At 48.7% G+C, this 16,190-nt stretch overlaps 1 protein-coding gene across 2 annotated transcripts in view; it reads right to left on the reverse strand.

Moving 5' to 3' along the window:
• Positions 1–16,190, reverse strand: part of NEK10 (NIMA related kinase 10) — a 292,923-nt gene that overhangs the window by 224,609 nt on the left and 52,124 nt on the right. For both annotated transcript variants that reach the window (XM_043886665.1, XM_043886664.1), the window contains one exon: positions 5,417–5,501. In XM_043886665.1, coding sequence (XP_043742600.1) covers positions 5,417–5,501 — 85 coding nt within the window. The remainder of the gene's footprint in view (positions 1–5,416; positions 5,502–16,190) is intronic.

Genomic DNA, 16,190 nt, shown 5'->3' on the forward strand with positions numbered 1-16,190 from the left:
GAGATACCAGCTTTCACAGAGGTCCTGTGAGCCCTGTCAGAAGCACTGTTACAAAACAGAGGAAAAGGAGCGGGGCTGTACCACCGCTAGAAAATGTCACTGTGATGCCCTCAAGCAGTGACCCACCATTTACCAAACAAGCAACGGGGCCACCAGAGAGCAAGACCACAAGGCACCCACATCTCTGGGCTCAGCAGTCCTGGGTCCTGAGCTAAAGAGCAGACAGGACTGCGCTCCTCCCCGGCACGGCCTGAGCTCGCAGGACCCGGCTCTAGACTTCCAAGCCTAGTGACCTGGAGACAGTTTCCATCAATCTGGACAAATGTCCTTGCTCTACTATTCCCAGAGTTTATCTCTTTTTAAAAAATTGACACAATAGTGTAACACTGATAAAAACTATACAACACCAGCGTGCCCAGCAACACCACTCTGACTGCCGTCAGCCCAGCAGCGTGTCGCCGTGGCAAAGCGTCAGGGCCCCGGACACGCGGTCCCTGGTCGGCGGCCAGCAGAGCACTGAGCTCCGAGTGCCGAGTCCTGACCCACCACCCACCCCTCCGCAGTCAGCAGTCCACACTGCTCACCCCTCTATCACAACTGAAGGTTCCCCTGGGCCTGACCAGTGCGTTAGGTGTGTTAGGAACTACTCTTCTAAAGGGGAAAGGAAGAGTTTCCAGCCTTGGAGTCTGCAGGAAAGGTGGTACCACTGACAGAGCCTGCAGAATTCGGCAGGTTTTAGGAGCGCCGGGATGGACAGACCCGAGTGAAGTTACCGCATGTGCTGTGAGCTCTCCAACACTCTGGCCCCTGTGTTCCTTTATACACTTACAGGTTACTGAGAGTCCCAGAGACCTTCTGTTCATGTGAGTCAATCTATTTATATTTACCGTGTACGTGTGTATTCAGTCAGTCAGTTGTGTCCAACCCTTTGCAACCCCATGAACTGTAGTCCACCAGGCTCCTCTACCCATGAAACTTTCCAGGCAAGAATACTGGAGTGGGTTGCCATTTCCTCCTCCAGGGAATCGTCCCAAGCCAAGGATCAAACCAGCATCTGCACCTCCTATGTTGGCAGGCAGATTACCTGGGAAGCTCTTTATATTTACCATATTAGAGATAAAATGCGAGGAATTTTTACAACACAAAAGCACACCAGCATGTGTTCCATCAGGCGTGAGGGTACACCATCATCACACGCCCTGCAGTCTCTGGAAGGCTCCACTGCACGCTCCTAAGAGAGTGAGCATGAATCACACTGGAGCATCACCTTTAAGACCATTTTGAGCCCGTGGGACCCCTGGATGGGTCTCAGAGACCTGTGAGAGTCCCCAGACCACACTCTGAGAACCATTATGCTACCATATCATCCCAACAAATACCTGGAAATTTGGGACTTAAATGAGGGGGAAAGTCTCAGGCTGGAAACATGTGCTTGTGAGGCAAAGAACAACAGCAACAAAATGACTGGTGAAGCCAAAAGCTCAGAAGATACAGGAGACTATAACAAAGAAAATAGTTTTGGGGAAGGTTAACATTTCGGGACTTCCGAAGTGGCTCCAAGGTAAAGAATCTGCATACAGGACACAGAGGCGATGCGGGTTCAATCCCCAGGTCAGGAAGATCCCCTGGAGGAGGCCATGGCAACCAACTCCAGTATTCTTGCCTGGATAATCCCATGGACAGAGCCTGATGGGCTATATAGTCCATGGGGCCGCAGAGTTGGACACAACCAAAGCAGCTGAGCATAGCAGCAACATTTAGGAAGGCAGAATTTAAAAGGAGCAAGTAAACAGCACAGAGAAACAGAAGGTGATGGGGAAGAGCTGGAGGTTTTCAGGATCAGCGAGGGGAAACAGCGTGGCAAGGGGCGCAGGCTGCTGGAGAGTGGCTGGGGTGCGAGGCGGGGCGATCAGGCCATACAGCCCCACTCTCTCTCTACTGCTGCAGCTGATGGGGATGTAGGTCAGGAGTTTTTAAGGCGGGGCGATCGGGCCATACAGCCCCACTATCATGCTATTGCTGCGGCTGATGGAGAAAGGCTGGGTGCGAGGCGGGGTGATTGGGTCATACAACTCTGCTATCTCTCTATTGCTGTGGCTGATGTAAATGCAGTTTGGGAGTTTTAAGTTTTTCTATTTATCGTTGATAAGCAATGTGCTCTGACGGCTCACTGTAAGCAGCCTAGGTAGACTTTATCCCGCTTGCAACTCCAACTACACTTGAAATCTCTGAACACATGTAGTCCTTTAATTATGAAAAAGGAAGCAATTTTGTCTTTAAAAATGGCTTCTTTTTCATCCCTTCCACTCATTTCTTCCTGGAACCTTCATTAGGCATATACTGGAGTCTCTGGGTCAAGAGACGCTGACTGGATCATGGCCCACGATGGTCTTTTTAAATGACTTCCAGAGAGGCCCTGGTGCATAATATGCAAGGAAAAGCTCTACTGCACATCAGCTGTAAAGAAAAGGGAGTGGGCTCCATATAAATAGTCTGACCTTTCAATAAATGCAGTAATGAAGGTGAGATCAAGGCTAGAAAGGATAGTGTGCCCTGAAAGGGGAATTTTTATGATAAGAAAAAATGGAAAGGGAGCCACTGACACAGTAATAAAGACAACAGATGGAAGGCTGAGGCTTGGCAAAGAGGAGGGTATTTCTTCAGAAGTAAGGGACATAAAGGTGCATAATCGGCTGTTAATGCAGGAGGCATAAAAGACGGAGGTTGGATCCCTGGGTCGGGAAGATTCCCTGGAGGAGGGCATGGCAGCCCACTCCAGTATTCTTGCCTGAAGAATCCCACAGACAGAGGAGCCTGGTGGGCTCCATGGGGTCACAAAGAATCGGACATGACTGAAGCGACTTAGCATGCGTGCACAATGGTGCATAATAATCCAAACATTCCAAGCAACAAAGAATATATGAGCATTCCTACTAGGATGGCCTCAGTTTTGCCTGTAAAACAGGTAATGCTATAACCTAATAAGAACAACCGGGGTAGGAGGAGTGTGTGTGAGAAGCGGATGTGTTCTGGAGCGGCCGCTGTGGAACATGCAGCACTGATCACGGATTCACCAGGAGAGGAAAGGGAGGCCTGGCCTGGCTCACTGACATTTGTGGGCACAGGTCAGAGTAAACCCCAGCGTGGCTATGTGACTTCGGCCAGAAATTCTTGGCAACTCAACATGTTAAACAACTGCTCTCGTTTGTGGACAGGGTGCCAGGAGGAGAGATTCAGGGAACACCTCCTTCTATGGGAAGGCTGGAAATCAATGGGAGGTCTGGTTTAACGCATGTTTTTGTCATAAAAGCCCCAAAGCAAAGAGGTCACAGAATTCTTTCTTTCAGAGAGCAGTCCAATAAACCTTATTCCAGCCCACCAAGAACTGGATTAAGAAAGGGAATACTTTAGATGAAGATCAGCAGAGTATGACACAACGGCCATCAATTCTCTGAGCAAACAGCATGCCTAAGGCAAATATTTTGCTAACTTCTATAAGTCCAAAAACTAGACCTCCTGCTAAAAATCCACCTCCTTCCATGAAAACTTATATTAATACCATATACAAGCTGTTCTTACCCAAGCTGAGGCCTATGGGGCATATGGCAGGGGGGTTAGGGGAGAGCGTTAATATGACTCAGGGACATGGAGCCCAGGGCCAGGGGAGGTGGGGCAGTAACCCAGGCAGAGTGGAGCACACACCACCCTCACCAGCATGACCCACACAGCTCTGTCCGGGTGGTCACAGGAGAAAAGGAAAATTCCCATAAAACTGTGAGCAACCAGGACACAAAGTTTTTTGAGGAATGTCACATATTCAAATAACTGGTTGACTGAACTAGAACAACACAAAGCCAGCTTAGAGTATGCAATGAGGAAGGGAGCACCTCTTCTAAAGAAAAGATCGAAGCTACCATGAATCCCAGGAGACTCAAATCAGAGCAGGTTCATCGCTGGCTAGCAGCAGCACACGTCGTTTCAAGTGCCAAGTTTGGAAAAGATGGTTATCAGGGTAATGAAAGGAAATCTGTCCTGATTCAAATACTAACTCATCAGTAAAGCTGAATCCAAAATAAATGCGCTTCAGAGTGGTCTAAGCATCCCTGTAGCTTATCAGAATGGGGCATAAAAGGAGATACCTCTTAGGGAAAAAAGCAATCTATGAAAATGATTGAAGCATGTAGGAATTACCCTTTAGATATTTAATGCTGACAAGAAGAAACAATAATGGCTCATTAGCAATTTGGAGACTTCTCCAAACTGGTTGGGCAGTGGTTCCCCCAACCAGAAGCATCAGGGACACCTGGGAACTTGTTAGAAGTGCAGATTTCCAGGCCTTCCCCAAACTTACTGAATCAGAAGCTTCCCTGGTGGCTCAGACAGTAAAGAATCTGCCTGCAATATAGAAGACCTGGGTTCAATCCATGGTCGGGAAGATCCCCTGGAGAAGGAAATGGCAACCCACTCCAGTATTCTTGCCTGGAGAATCCCATGGGCAGAGGAACCTGGTGGGCTACAGTCCAGGGGTCGCAGAGAGTCGGATAAGACTGAGCAACTAACACTTTCACTTTCAGGTGCCAGCAATCATTAAGTCTTCCAAGTGCTTCTGATATATGGAAAGTTTACAAACTTTGCTTTATAGAAGCAGGAATCTTAGCAGCTGGGTCTGGAAGGAACAACTTTCACGGACCAGGTGGTGTCAGGTAAGCCTTTCTTCAGAGCCTCTCTGCTAAAGCACTCAGTGCTTGCTACTCAAAGTGCTGGCCACGGACCGGTGGCCTCAGCGGAATCTCGGGCCTCAGTGTTTACCTATGGAATCCACACCTGCACTTACAAGAGCCCCAGGTGACACCCCTGCACTTAAAAGTCTGAGAGGTACTAACGCAGAGACAGAATGCTTAACGACTAGTGAGAGGAGGGGAGACTCCCGCCAGCGGACGCCTCCCCTGAGACAGGTGGGAGCCCCATGCTCACCTAACTCGGGCTTTGAGGCTGGACTCCGGGGAGTGCATGGCTCTGGGGCAGCTACCAGAGTGTAGGCCCAGCCGCTCCCCCTGTCGGCCCTGGAGCCCCCTAAGGAAGTCCCACTTGTCCCTGCTCACTTTGACCTGGTGGGCCGCTTGACATCAACATGCTCCAAAGTATGGCCCAGTGTACCCTCCTCCAGGCTGCCTGTGGTTTAAAATGCCAAGAGATGATGCAAACACAGACCAGAAGTCAGTCCACTGCATCCCACAGGTAACAGAGTAGAAATATAGAGATATTTCTGTCCCCATTAAATCACTTCTCTCCTACCGATTTCAATAGCAGGTAAGATACAAAAAAAAGTTACTGTGCTGTGCTTCAGAAAAGAGCCCACCGGTTTTTATTTCATCTGCAAACTAGTAAAAAATATTTTTTATTTTTTGCAACCAACCTGATAACATGGATCCCTCATTAGGAGTCTCAGACAAATTAACACTCTCAGAAAATGAAGAGATGGAGCGCGATCAACCCACTCTCTGAAAGAAAACAAGAGAGAACATGTTTGTTCACGTTTAAAACCAGTGGACGTGACAGTTCATGAACAGAGCAGCACTAGGAAGGACAAGAGAAAACAGCTACAGGAAGAGCATTCATTGGTCTCAAGCAGTCTGCAGCGGGGACTGTCATTTGACACTTAACCAATTTTAATGGAAAACACTGTCATTACAAAGTTGAGGCCCCCAAATTATTTGGTTCACGGGCCCTGACTGTCCCAAGAAAGGGCAGCCCCTGATCCCAAGAAATAGCTAACAGGTTCAACTTCAAAAGGCTTGATACACTGATAACTTAGCATCCAATTTAAAAAAAAAAAAAGATAATACAAATACACTAGAAGAAAATTATTTTATTTTATTCTTAATCACATTTACTAACTAGTGGCGTGTGGACACTAAACAACTTCTGCAGTCTTGGAATGGGATCCAACACCACCTCCATTTCCTTCTCCACCTGACTCCCCAGGGCACTTGCTTTTGACCGCAGTGACCACTGAAGCCTCAGCTACAGAAGAGTAAGCAGCATCGAGGGGAAGGCAGTAACCTAATGTGGAAGCTGTAATCACCCAACGTAGTCTACACCGTGTCTGACAGATGGTGTGTGTCATCGCTCTTTTCCCTGAGATTTTAAAATATCCCAGGGCACCCCTGGGGGTTCCAATCAGCCCCTGGTGCGCTCCCGTGCTCCTTGTGGGAAACGTGGGGATGAAGTATTTTCTTAGATCTTAGGTCCATTTCCCCAGAAACAGGGTCTTCCATGAAGATGGCTGCGCATGTGAGTGACTGAGGACAGCAGGAGACCCCCTGGAGTGGGGGCAGGGGGCAGGGGGAGGAGTCAGGGAAGGGGGAGAAGGGGAGGGGGAGTGGGGAGACCCAGCGGGCAGGGATCTGCTGTGCCAGCCTAACCTCCACTGACCCCTCGACCCCCGTGAAGGCAAGCGCCCTGGGCTTCCCTGCTCCCAAAACAGCTGTCACGGGGTGAGGGGGTTGGGGGGGGCATTGCTGCTCTCTGGGCCTGTGGACAACGTGGACGCAAAATGCCAGAGGGCAGTGCCGGGGCCCAGCCTCTACACAGGCGCCACTGGCCAGTCCCGGCCAGAAGCCACATCGCCAAAGTGTCGGGGGGCAGTGGGAGCACGAATGTCTCAGGGGGTTCCAGCTGGAGGGAGCAGAGCGGTGGGCGCGGCACCCTGCCTGCAGGCTCTGGGCAGCTCTCCGACCACTCTGGGGAGGGGGTGTCGTCTGCACACCCAGCACCCTGCCCCACCGCTGCACCAGTTAGCCTTAGGAATCAATGAATTCTACCTGGGGAAACTTTTCTGTCCGCTCCCACGGGGCCCCCAGGCTGCCGAGTGTGAATACTGCCAAAGGCTTTTCTCATGTCACTCAGGGAGGACCCATCTGCCGAGAACGTTCAGGAACAGAGCCCAGGCTGAGACTCGGACCCGGAGCTTCCCAAGTCTCGGCTGACAGCATCTGAAACTCGGTGCATGCCCCTCCCCGACACAGGCCTCATCCCCCAGGCTTCCAGCGGATCAGACCAAAACCCCGGGCGTTTCCTTGTCTCCTCTACTCACTGACGCCCTTCATCCAATCCCTCAGCACATCCTGTCTGCTCCACCTTTAAAATCTCTCTCCATTCACACAAGTTTGAGGCAGGAGATAGATGGGCCTCTGGGCTGAGCAGCCGGAGTTTGTCAAGCAGAGTAGATTGGAGCTTTGTTTTCCCTGACAACCCAAGGACAGAGTTAGAGGTGGGAACTGAGCTCTGAGGGAGCAAACAGGGAAAATGACATATCTATCACTCCTGAGGTAAAGGAAATCTCCCCAACTCCACACCAGCAGGAAGGCTCCTTGGGGGTCAGAAAAGGTGGGCATCACTCCATAGTAAATGTCATACTCCTTTGCACTGGAATCCAAAAAGACGTTTGGCAAAAAGACGCATATGAAGAAGGCCCAAGGGCAGGGCAGGTGTGGGAAAAGAAACAAGATAATTGGCCAGAGGAGAACAAAGAGCCAGAAGAACTGCCCCATATACATGGTTTAACTCCCTCCTCATCACAGGGGACCCTTTCTCTCTGGGTGGGTGTTCCTGTTTTGTTTCTGTCTAAACACACAGTGTCTGTGTGTGCCCTCCCACATGTGGTGCTGTGTCTCTGAAAATAAACTTTGTACCCATTTTCTGCAGTTTTCATCTCCTTAAATCATTCTTACTTTCAAACAGAGGCAAGAGCCAGGTCGGCTTTGCTTCTAGTCTCTAGTCCCTGGTGGAGTAGCAAGTAGGACTCCTGGCTTTCGTCCAGGATACTCAGGTTCAAGGAACCAAGGGGAACTAAGATCCTGCTTCAAGACCACTCACTGTTGTTTCTCCGAGATCAACTTCTCACTCCATCATCCACTATGACCCCGGTTCAAGCCTCCATCGTCGTTTGCTTGAACTATTTTTTTATTTGTATTTAAAAAAAAATGGGGGTACACCCTGCAGCATATGAGACCTGAGTTCCCTGACCAGGGACTGAACCCATGCCCCCTGCAGTGGAAATGCAGAGTCTCAACCACTGGAATGCCAAAGAACTCCCTGCATGAACTACCGCAAAAGCCTCCCACCTGCCTTCCTCGCTTCCATCTTTGTTCCAACTTCAGTCTTCCCACATCAGCCAGGGAGACCCTCCACAGACACCCTCCCTGCCCCGGCCCCCAGCGTCTCTCCTCTCACTCAGGCCCCGTGGCCCACAGGCTCCTTGGGACGCCTGGCCTCCCCACTGCCCCCACGCACGCCCCCCTGTCATACTGGCCTCCCCGCGCCTTCTTCACTGACCCTCTCACAACAGGGCTGGGCTGGGAGCCTTGCCTCTGCTCCTCTCTGTGAAGCAGCTTTGGTAACGTTTTAACACTGGACCCTCCCACACAATTACCCTCCCACACAATTAGAGAGATGTTCTCCGACTTGATATGAGGCCTATACTTGCAGCTGTTCTAACTAAAGTGTATGTCGCAGTGCGGAGGCCGTCAGCACAGCACAGCCTAGGCTCCTGAGGCGAGGAAGGCACGCTGAGCGCTGCCGAGCACCGCGCCTGCCTACATCACCGGAAGGTGCTCCCTGCCAGGTGACACTGCCCTCCAGATTGGCCCAATGTGATGCGAGCGTTAGCAAAAACCTAAAACAAACTGCGTCTGCTATTTCTTGCCTAGCCAAGAAAAACACAGGAAGACGAAGCTGTTTCGGTCAGGATCCACATAATTCCCCCCACCCTCTCCCACCTACCTGCACGGCTGAGTGAGCACATCCAGCAAAGCTAGGGTACTTTAAACATCTGCCCCCTCGCTCAAGAGGAACATTTACTTGAACTGCAGTCCCAATACAACCCTTGCCCGGCTTGTCTGACATCGATCCCTGACCTTTACTGGGGGGCGGTAGAATTCAGCTTTGACTGTTTCTCAATCCTGAGAAATTCAACTCTGTCCCAAACCTGCACATGTCACACCTGAGTGCAGGAAACGTACCTCCTAGAAGGCAGATCGAGCATCTGTGGTTCCTCCACCGGAGGTGTCACCCCAGCCCAGTCACTACTCTCCACCCCAAGCCACTCGCTCCTTCCATCCACTGACTCGGCTCACAGGAAGGAAGCTGGAAATAGGCTTTCCCCACAGCCTTACATCTCCAAGGATGTTTGACTGCGTCTTATAAATGAGAGTCCGCCCAAGAGGCCTGGCTCTGTAGATGGAGGTTGAGCACAGTGTCTCAAGAAGATCGCTGGCTGAGAATCACTCTTCCGGCCACCACCAAGGCCCCTGGCAAGAGCTGCCCACCACAGGTGCCAGCACCTCACGCCCTCCTTCAGTCTGGGCACCATGACTGTGACACCTCTGCTACTGGAGGCAAAGTTCAGTCTCTTCTGAAAATAAAGACAGGACTCAACCCTTCCGGGGCTTCCCAGGTGGCACTTGTGGTAAAGAATCCACCTGCAATGCAGGAGCTGCAAGAGATGCAGGTTCGATCCCTGGGTTGAGAAGGTCCCCTGGAGGAGGAAATGGCAACCCACTCCAGTATTCTTGCATGGAAAATCCCCCGGAAAGAGGAGCCTGGCGGGCTACAATCCATTGGGTTGCAGAGTCGGAAACAACTGAAGCAACTTAGCACACACACATGCGACCCCTCCGAGGTCTGTAGCCAGACAGAATTATCCAAGGCCACAGTGGGAAGCTGCACTATAGTTCATCCTAACTTCCTGCATTGGGGAACATAATGCAAATTTGAAGTACATTTTGAATTTCAATCACTTCTGGGAACCCTTGTCAGGATGTGGTTATTCTGAGGCTCCTCTTAGAGACAGAAAACCTTTCATCTCATAAGTACGGGGATGGCCTGTGACTGGTTTCCCTTCCAGGTGCTGGGGTCAGCTAAAGATAGCATGCAGCCAACTCTACACCCCAAAGATCTAACGGGAATAATGATCCAGTGGCAACAGCTGCTGGCAGCCTCCTGAGGTTTAATGCTGGCTGCTCTTCATTATTTAAGAGGAGAAGCCATGGGATACACTGGGAGATGACTCATATGACAAATGTGTATGTGCTTGGAATTTTTCCTGTTAAGAATGTACAACCTTCATGAGGGAAGTCCATGAGCTTTCCAATGCTTTTTCATATTAAAATCAATATGAAAAGGTTTTTCTCTGTTCCTTCTCACCTTTAAAAAAAAAAAAAAGAATTCCAGAATAGCTTTTTGTCTTGTTTTCCTATTAAAGGAATGTAAATAAATGAAGAATTCTAGAAAATCTCAGGATTGAAAGGTCTGTTCCAAGCAGATGGCATTTTTTTTGTTCTGCAATTTAGGGACTGTGGCCTGAAGCTGTTAATATTTCTCCGTGATTCTGTCCTCAGCTGCTGTCAATGCAAATAGAATTCCTGGTGTCTGGGTCCTGCGGGGCATCCTCCCTGTGCACTGACCTCTGAGGAGCAGTTGTTCCCTCCACGGCTCCCAGCCCTTCACCCCTCTTAAGGACGGGCCCGTTGGCTGGAGCGCTGCTGCCCCTGGGGAACGGCATGTTCCGTAAGGTGATACAGAGCTCTGTTCGCCAGGAGCTGGAAGACTAGGAGACACACCAAGTCTAACGCAAGCAGAGAATTACAGAGAATGGTAATGACAGACTCCAAAGTCTCTGTTTGACTGAGGAAGAGCCAGCTGCCAGGCCCCCGAGGGTACAGGTAGCAGAGCTGGGGCCCCGGCCCCCAGGCCAGAGCTCCCACATCCCCCTCCACCCAGGGCCTCCTGGACGACATGGATGACAGAAAGGGGCTCTTCGAGGCATCTCCTGTGGGGGCAGGCGTGCATAGTGGCGAGGGGTCTCCTGAGGTAGCTCTGAGAACCTTGTCTGTCGGCAAAGGTAGTGTTTCCCTGGAGGACGTGTCCCGTTATAGCAGCCGCAGAGCAGCAGATTCATGCACGATCAGGCAAGTATTTGTCCCCTCTGCTGACTGAGCTTCTGCCACTGCACTAGCAGGACTGTTCGCACATGGCAGCAGGACCAGCCCCCACGCCTCTGTCATGACCACCTGCCACTTCGATTTCGGGATCAGATGCCACTTTCTGCTATCGATGCAAACATAGGAGAAACGGTGCTGCCAGAGACAAAGCATTTGAAAAGAGAAAGGGTGGTCAGGGTCTCACCCTCCTGCTCAGCTGAAGAAACCCAGGCGTGATGTGAGAGCTCCAGGTAAACGCCAGCCACGACGCTGTGGGCATGGAGCGCGGAGGGTCTGTGGTCAGGGCAACTCCACCCAGGGCTGATGCAAATGCCAGAGGTTAAACCTCAACTGCCTCTCACCCAGAACAAGTGGCGTCTTCAGAGGAGGCACTATGAGATCACCCTTCTCATTTACACACAAAACAGGAACCACCAAAAAACCGCCACATTTGACTCAAAATTTTAAAGTGGAGAAATTGAAACCTGTTTCAAAATAAATATTACCTCAAATCCCTATGGCAAATTCTTTTTTTTTCTTTCTTTTGGATAGTTGTAAAAGTAAAATTCACATCAAAATAGAGATGTAAAAACTTAAAAGAAATAAGAAAACATGTGAAGACATGAATTATAAGTGAGTACTCGGGGAATTTTTACTGACTTGTCCCACTGTTCTTAATGGGTTGTGTCATCCACTAAATCTGGCCGAGAAGAGACACCCAGTCAGAGGTCCATCCAATAGGTCATGTTGGTCCTGAAAGTCAGATTTTGACTAGAAAGGACTGTCCTAGCTGTTTCTTCTGCATGACTGGTGAAAGTCTCAGAGAGTGAATGCTTTCAGATAGTTACTCATCACCCTCCAGGATATAGACGCTGTCACACGCCCAGGAGTGCAGCCTGACACAACTATGCCCTGGTGTTCATAGAGGTTACCATCAAGAGAAAGAAGACCAATAACCTACACACAAACAAAGCTTCGCATCAGGTGGTGACCAGGGAAAAACAGCAAAGTTAAAGGTTTCGGGAGTCCTGGGAATGCTCTTTTAGGAGAGCCAGAGAAAGGCTTTCTGATACGAGTAGCATCTGAGTGAACTCAGGAATGAGTCGAGGGCTGAACAGCCAAAGACTGAAGTATGTAGTTCCTGAGCAGGATGCACTGGTTTATGCAAGGAAACCCTTGAGGGCTGGAGCAAGATGAGCAAAGACAGGGTCATGGGAGCTGATGTTACAGAGATGGCAGGAGCCAGTTCTGCAGATCTTTGTAGAATAGGAACAGGGATTTTGGACTTTTTACTCCAGAAAGTCACAGGAAGACTTTAAGCACAGGACTCACATCATGTGGCAGAGATTCTGAATAGATCCTTTGAGATGACACTAGAGGGAGTCACGGGTCAGAGCCAGGAGCCCAGTCAGAGCCAGGAGTGTGGTCAGTGCAAGAGACTGTGCAGCTAGGACAGGTCAACACGCGGGAGAGAAGGCAAGGTGAATAAGAGAAATCAGGAGTCCTATTTTAGGCATGGTGATCCTGAGATGCCCAAAGAAGTCCACCAATCAACAGGTGAAGGAAAAGACTATAGCAGGGGGAAGGTTTCCATCTCTCAGAGAAAAGCTGACAGAGAACTTCAGGAACAGGTGACTTTCATAAGTGGGGGTGTCCTCGGGACTGATTGATTTTGGCCATGGAAGGGGGCATCCAAAATGTGCTTTAGCTTACTCCCTGGTTCTCAGAAGCTCATGCACTGACAATTATTGATTTGGTCAGGGAAGCTGTCAATTATTGATTTGGTCAGGTTTAAAACTGGCTCTGATGCTTATGTGTGGACAAACAAGAAGTGGTCATCTCCTGAAAAGTTGGGATGATTTTAATTCTCTACCTATTGGCCATCTGAGTGAATGAGTTTCCTAAGAAGCAGTAGTAAACAGTAAAAAAAAAAAAAAAAAAGAGAGAGAGAGAGAACTGGATGACTGTGTGTGTGTGCGTGTGTACATACATACAGTATGCATATATACACAATTTAAGCTTGTGGTAAATTCTAAATAACATTTTAGGAGAAATTAACATGATATTCTAGTGGCAGAAAGCAAAGAGAAACTGAAGAGCTTCTTGATGAAGGTGAAAGAGGAGATTGAAAAAGCTAGTTTCAAACTCAACGTTCAAAAAGACTAAGATCATGGCATCTGGTCCCATCACTTCATGGCAAATAGAAGTGAGGAAAGTGGAAGCAGTGACAGATTTTATTTTCTTGGGCTCCAAAAGCATTGCAGATGGTGACTGAAACCATGAAATTAAAAGATGTTTGCTCCTTGGAGGAAAAGCCATGACAAACCTAGACAGTGTATTAAAAAGCAGAGACATCACTTTGGTGACCAAGGTCCATATAGTCAAAGCTATGGTTTTTTTCCAATAGTCATGTACAGATGTGAGAGTTGGACCATAAACAAGGCTGAGTGCTGAAGAAATGATGCTTTTGAATTGTGGTGCTGCAGAAGATTCTTGAGAGTCCCTTGGACTTCAAGGAGATCAAACCAGTCAATCCTAAAGGAAATCAACCCTGAGTATTCTTTGGAATAACTGATGCTGAAGCTCTAATATTTTGGCCACCTGATGCGAGGATCTGACCCGTTGAAAAAGACCCTGATGCTGGGAAGATTGAAGACAGAAGGAGAAAAAGGCAGCAGAGGATGAAATGGTTAGATAGTATCACTGACTCAATGGACATGAATTTGAGCAAACTCCAGGAAATAGTGAAGGACAGGGAAGACTGGTATGCTGCAGTCCATGGGGTCACAAAGAGTTGGACACAACTTAGCGACTGAACAACAATAACATGCAAGAACTAGATATTTGCTCCAGGTTAGGAATCATTAATCATCATGCTGAAGCTGAAACTCCAATACTTCGGCCACCTGATGTGAAGAGCCAACTCACAGAAAAGACCCTGATGCTGGGAAAGATTGAAGGCAGGAGGAGAAGGGGATGACAGAGGATGAGATGGTTGGATGGCATCACTGACTCAATGGACATGAGTTTGAGTAAACTCCAGGAGTCGGTGATGGACAGGGAAGCCTGGCATGCTGCAGTCCATGGGGTCACAGTTGGACACAACTTAGTGACTGAACAACTATAATAATCTGTCCCATAAATGAAATAAACAAGCATATACTGTTTTTAAAAGATTACAAGGAAATATAATATGAGTTAACGGAGCTTTTTCTGGGACTTCCCTGGTGGTCCAGTGACTAAGGCTTTGGGCTCCCAATGCAGGGAGCTGGTCAGGGAGCTAAATGCCACATGCCTCAACTGAAGCTCCCGTAAGCTGCAGTCAAGGTCAAGGATCCTGAGTGCTGCAACCAAGACCTGATAGAGCCACATAAATAAACAAAGAGTTAATGTAGCTATTCCTAAGCTGGCATAAAGGGTAAATTTTCACTTTTTATAGTTTTCTGTGTTTTTCAAAGTTTTATAGTAATCAAAAAAATTTAACACAAAGAAATTCCACTTTATGAAGACTCTCAGTCTCCACATTCTCCAGTAAAACCAGCATCCATGGTTTGAGTTGGCAATAAAAGACCCAAGCTCTGTTCCTGAAGAGCTCAGCTCAGCACACAGCAGAAGGAACATGGGCCCAGGGGCCTGTGAGGAGCCAGAACAGCCAGAAAGGCAAAGAGGCGGGGATGGCAGGCTTCAGACAAGGATTAGCAGGGGCTGAAGCTCAGAGGTGAGAGAGAGAGAAAATAACTTTCAAAGAAACAAACAAAGGGTTCAGTCTGTCCTTGGTGAGCCCAAAGGCTGTGCTGGGCAGGAGGGGAGACAAGCAGAGGAGGACGAAGACCTCAGAGGAAACTCTGAACCAGAAAGGAACTGGAGTTCTACCTGGACTATCAGGCGACTTTTTTTTAGGTATCTAAAGACCCAAACCTAACATGTGGGGGATCTTAATGAGCCTTTCTTTCTGTCCAATTTCTGGGACTGACATGAAGACCTCTCTAGAGAGGTCTGAGCTCTCTGCACATTTGACCAAAGTGACCAGGGTTCTCTTTTCCTGGGGGAGAAAGAAGTCTTCAGAGGCTCCTACGGGCCTCTCTACTACCTGATGAGATAGAATCACAGAAAAAGCCAGTCTTGGAACTTCCCTGGTAGCCCAGTGGTTGACTTGAACTTGTGGTGCAGGGGATGTGGGTTCGATCCCTGGTCAGGGAAATAAGATCCCACATGCCATAAAGCCAAAAAATTCTTTTTAAAAAGAAAAAGCATCTCTCCATCACCTTGGTCTATTTTAAGAACTCATCAAGACTCTGATGAGATTGCTGTTTCTTCTGACCCTTTGGTCCCCATGACAGCTCTAGAGAGCTGAGGCTGAAGATTAGGCAAAGCTCCAAAGAAGATGCACTTGCCTTGTGGCCTCGATTTTAGTGTGGATGTGGACAATAGAGGTGTAAGCAGCAAACAAGTAACTATGTAGGTCTCCTGGGCTAGAGGTCCCTGGGAAGGTCACAGAACACTTCACAGCATTTTTAATAGGATTGTGATGGTTTGGACCAGATATTTTTCCCTAATTCAAGCAGTCCTTGAGCTCTTGAGCAGTTCTTGCAGAGTGAAAATAGCTTCCCAATCCAGACTTCCTAGATGCATTTCCAAAATACTTCAAATTTGTAGCATGTATTTCAGGAAATGTGATGCGAAATAAGGATGCCAACTTGTTCTTATTAGAAAAGTGACTGCACTTACAGACAAAAAACAAAGTCATGCTTAGTTAGATCAGGTGGTTCTCTTTTAAATGAACTTAAAGAACCTGGAACACACTCACTTCTATAAAAGTTAAAGGTGGAAAAAAAAAGTTACAGGTGGGAGAAGAGGAGATATCCTGGCAAACACTAGAATGCTGCTGCTGCTGCTAAGTCGCTTCAGTCGTGTCCAACTCTTCGTGACCCCAGAGACGGCAGCCCACCAGGCTCCCCCATCCCTGGGATTCTCCAGGTAAGAACACTGGAGTGGGTTGCCATTTCCTTCTCCAATGCATGAAAGTGAAGTTGCTCAGTCGTGTCCAACTCTTTGCAACCCCATGGACTGCAGCCTACCAGGCTCCTCTGTCCATGGGATTTCCCAGACAAGAGTCTGGAGTGGGGTGCCGTTGCCTTCTCCATTGTGACCCCATGGACTGCAGCCCACCAGGCTCCTCTGTTCATGGGAGTTTCCAAATTACTAGAA

Source organism: Cervus elaphus, chromosome 24 (assembly GCF_910594005.1).
Source record: "Cervus elaphus chromosome 24, mCerEla1.1, whole genome shotgun sequence".
NCBI classification, from domain to species: Eukaryota; Metazoa; Chordata; class Mammalia; order Artiodactyla; family Cervidae; genus Cervus; species Cervus elaphus.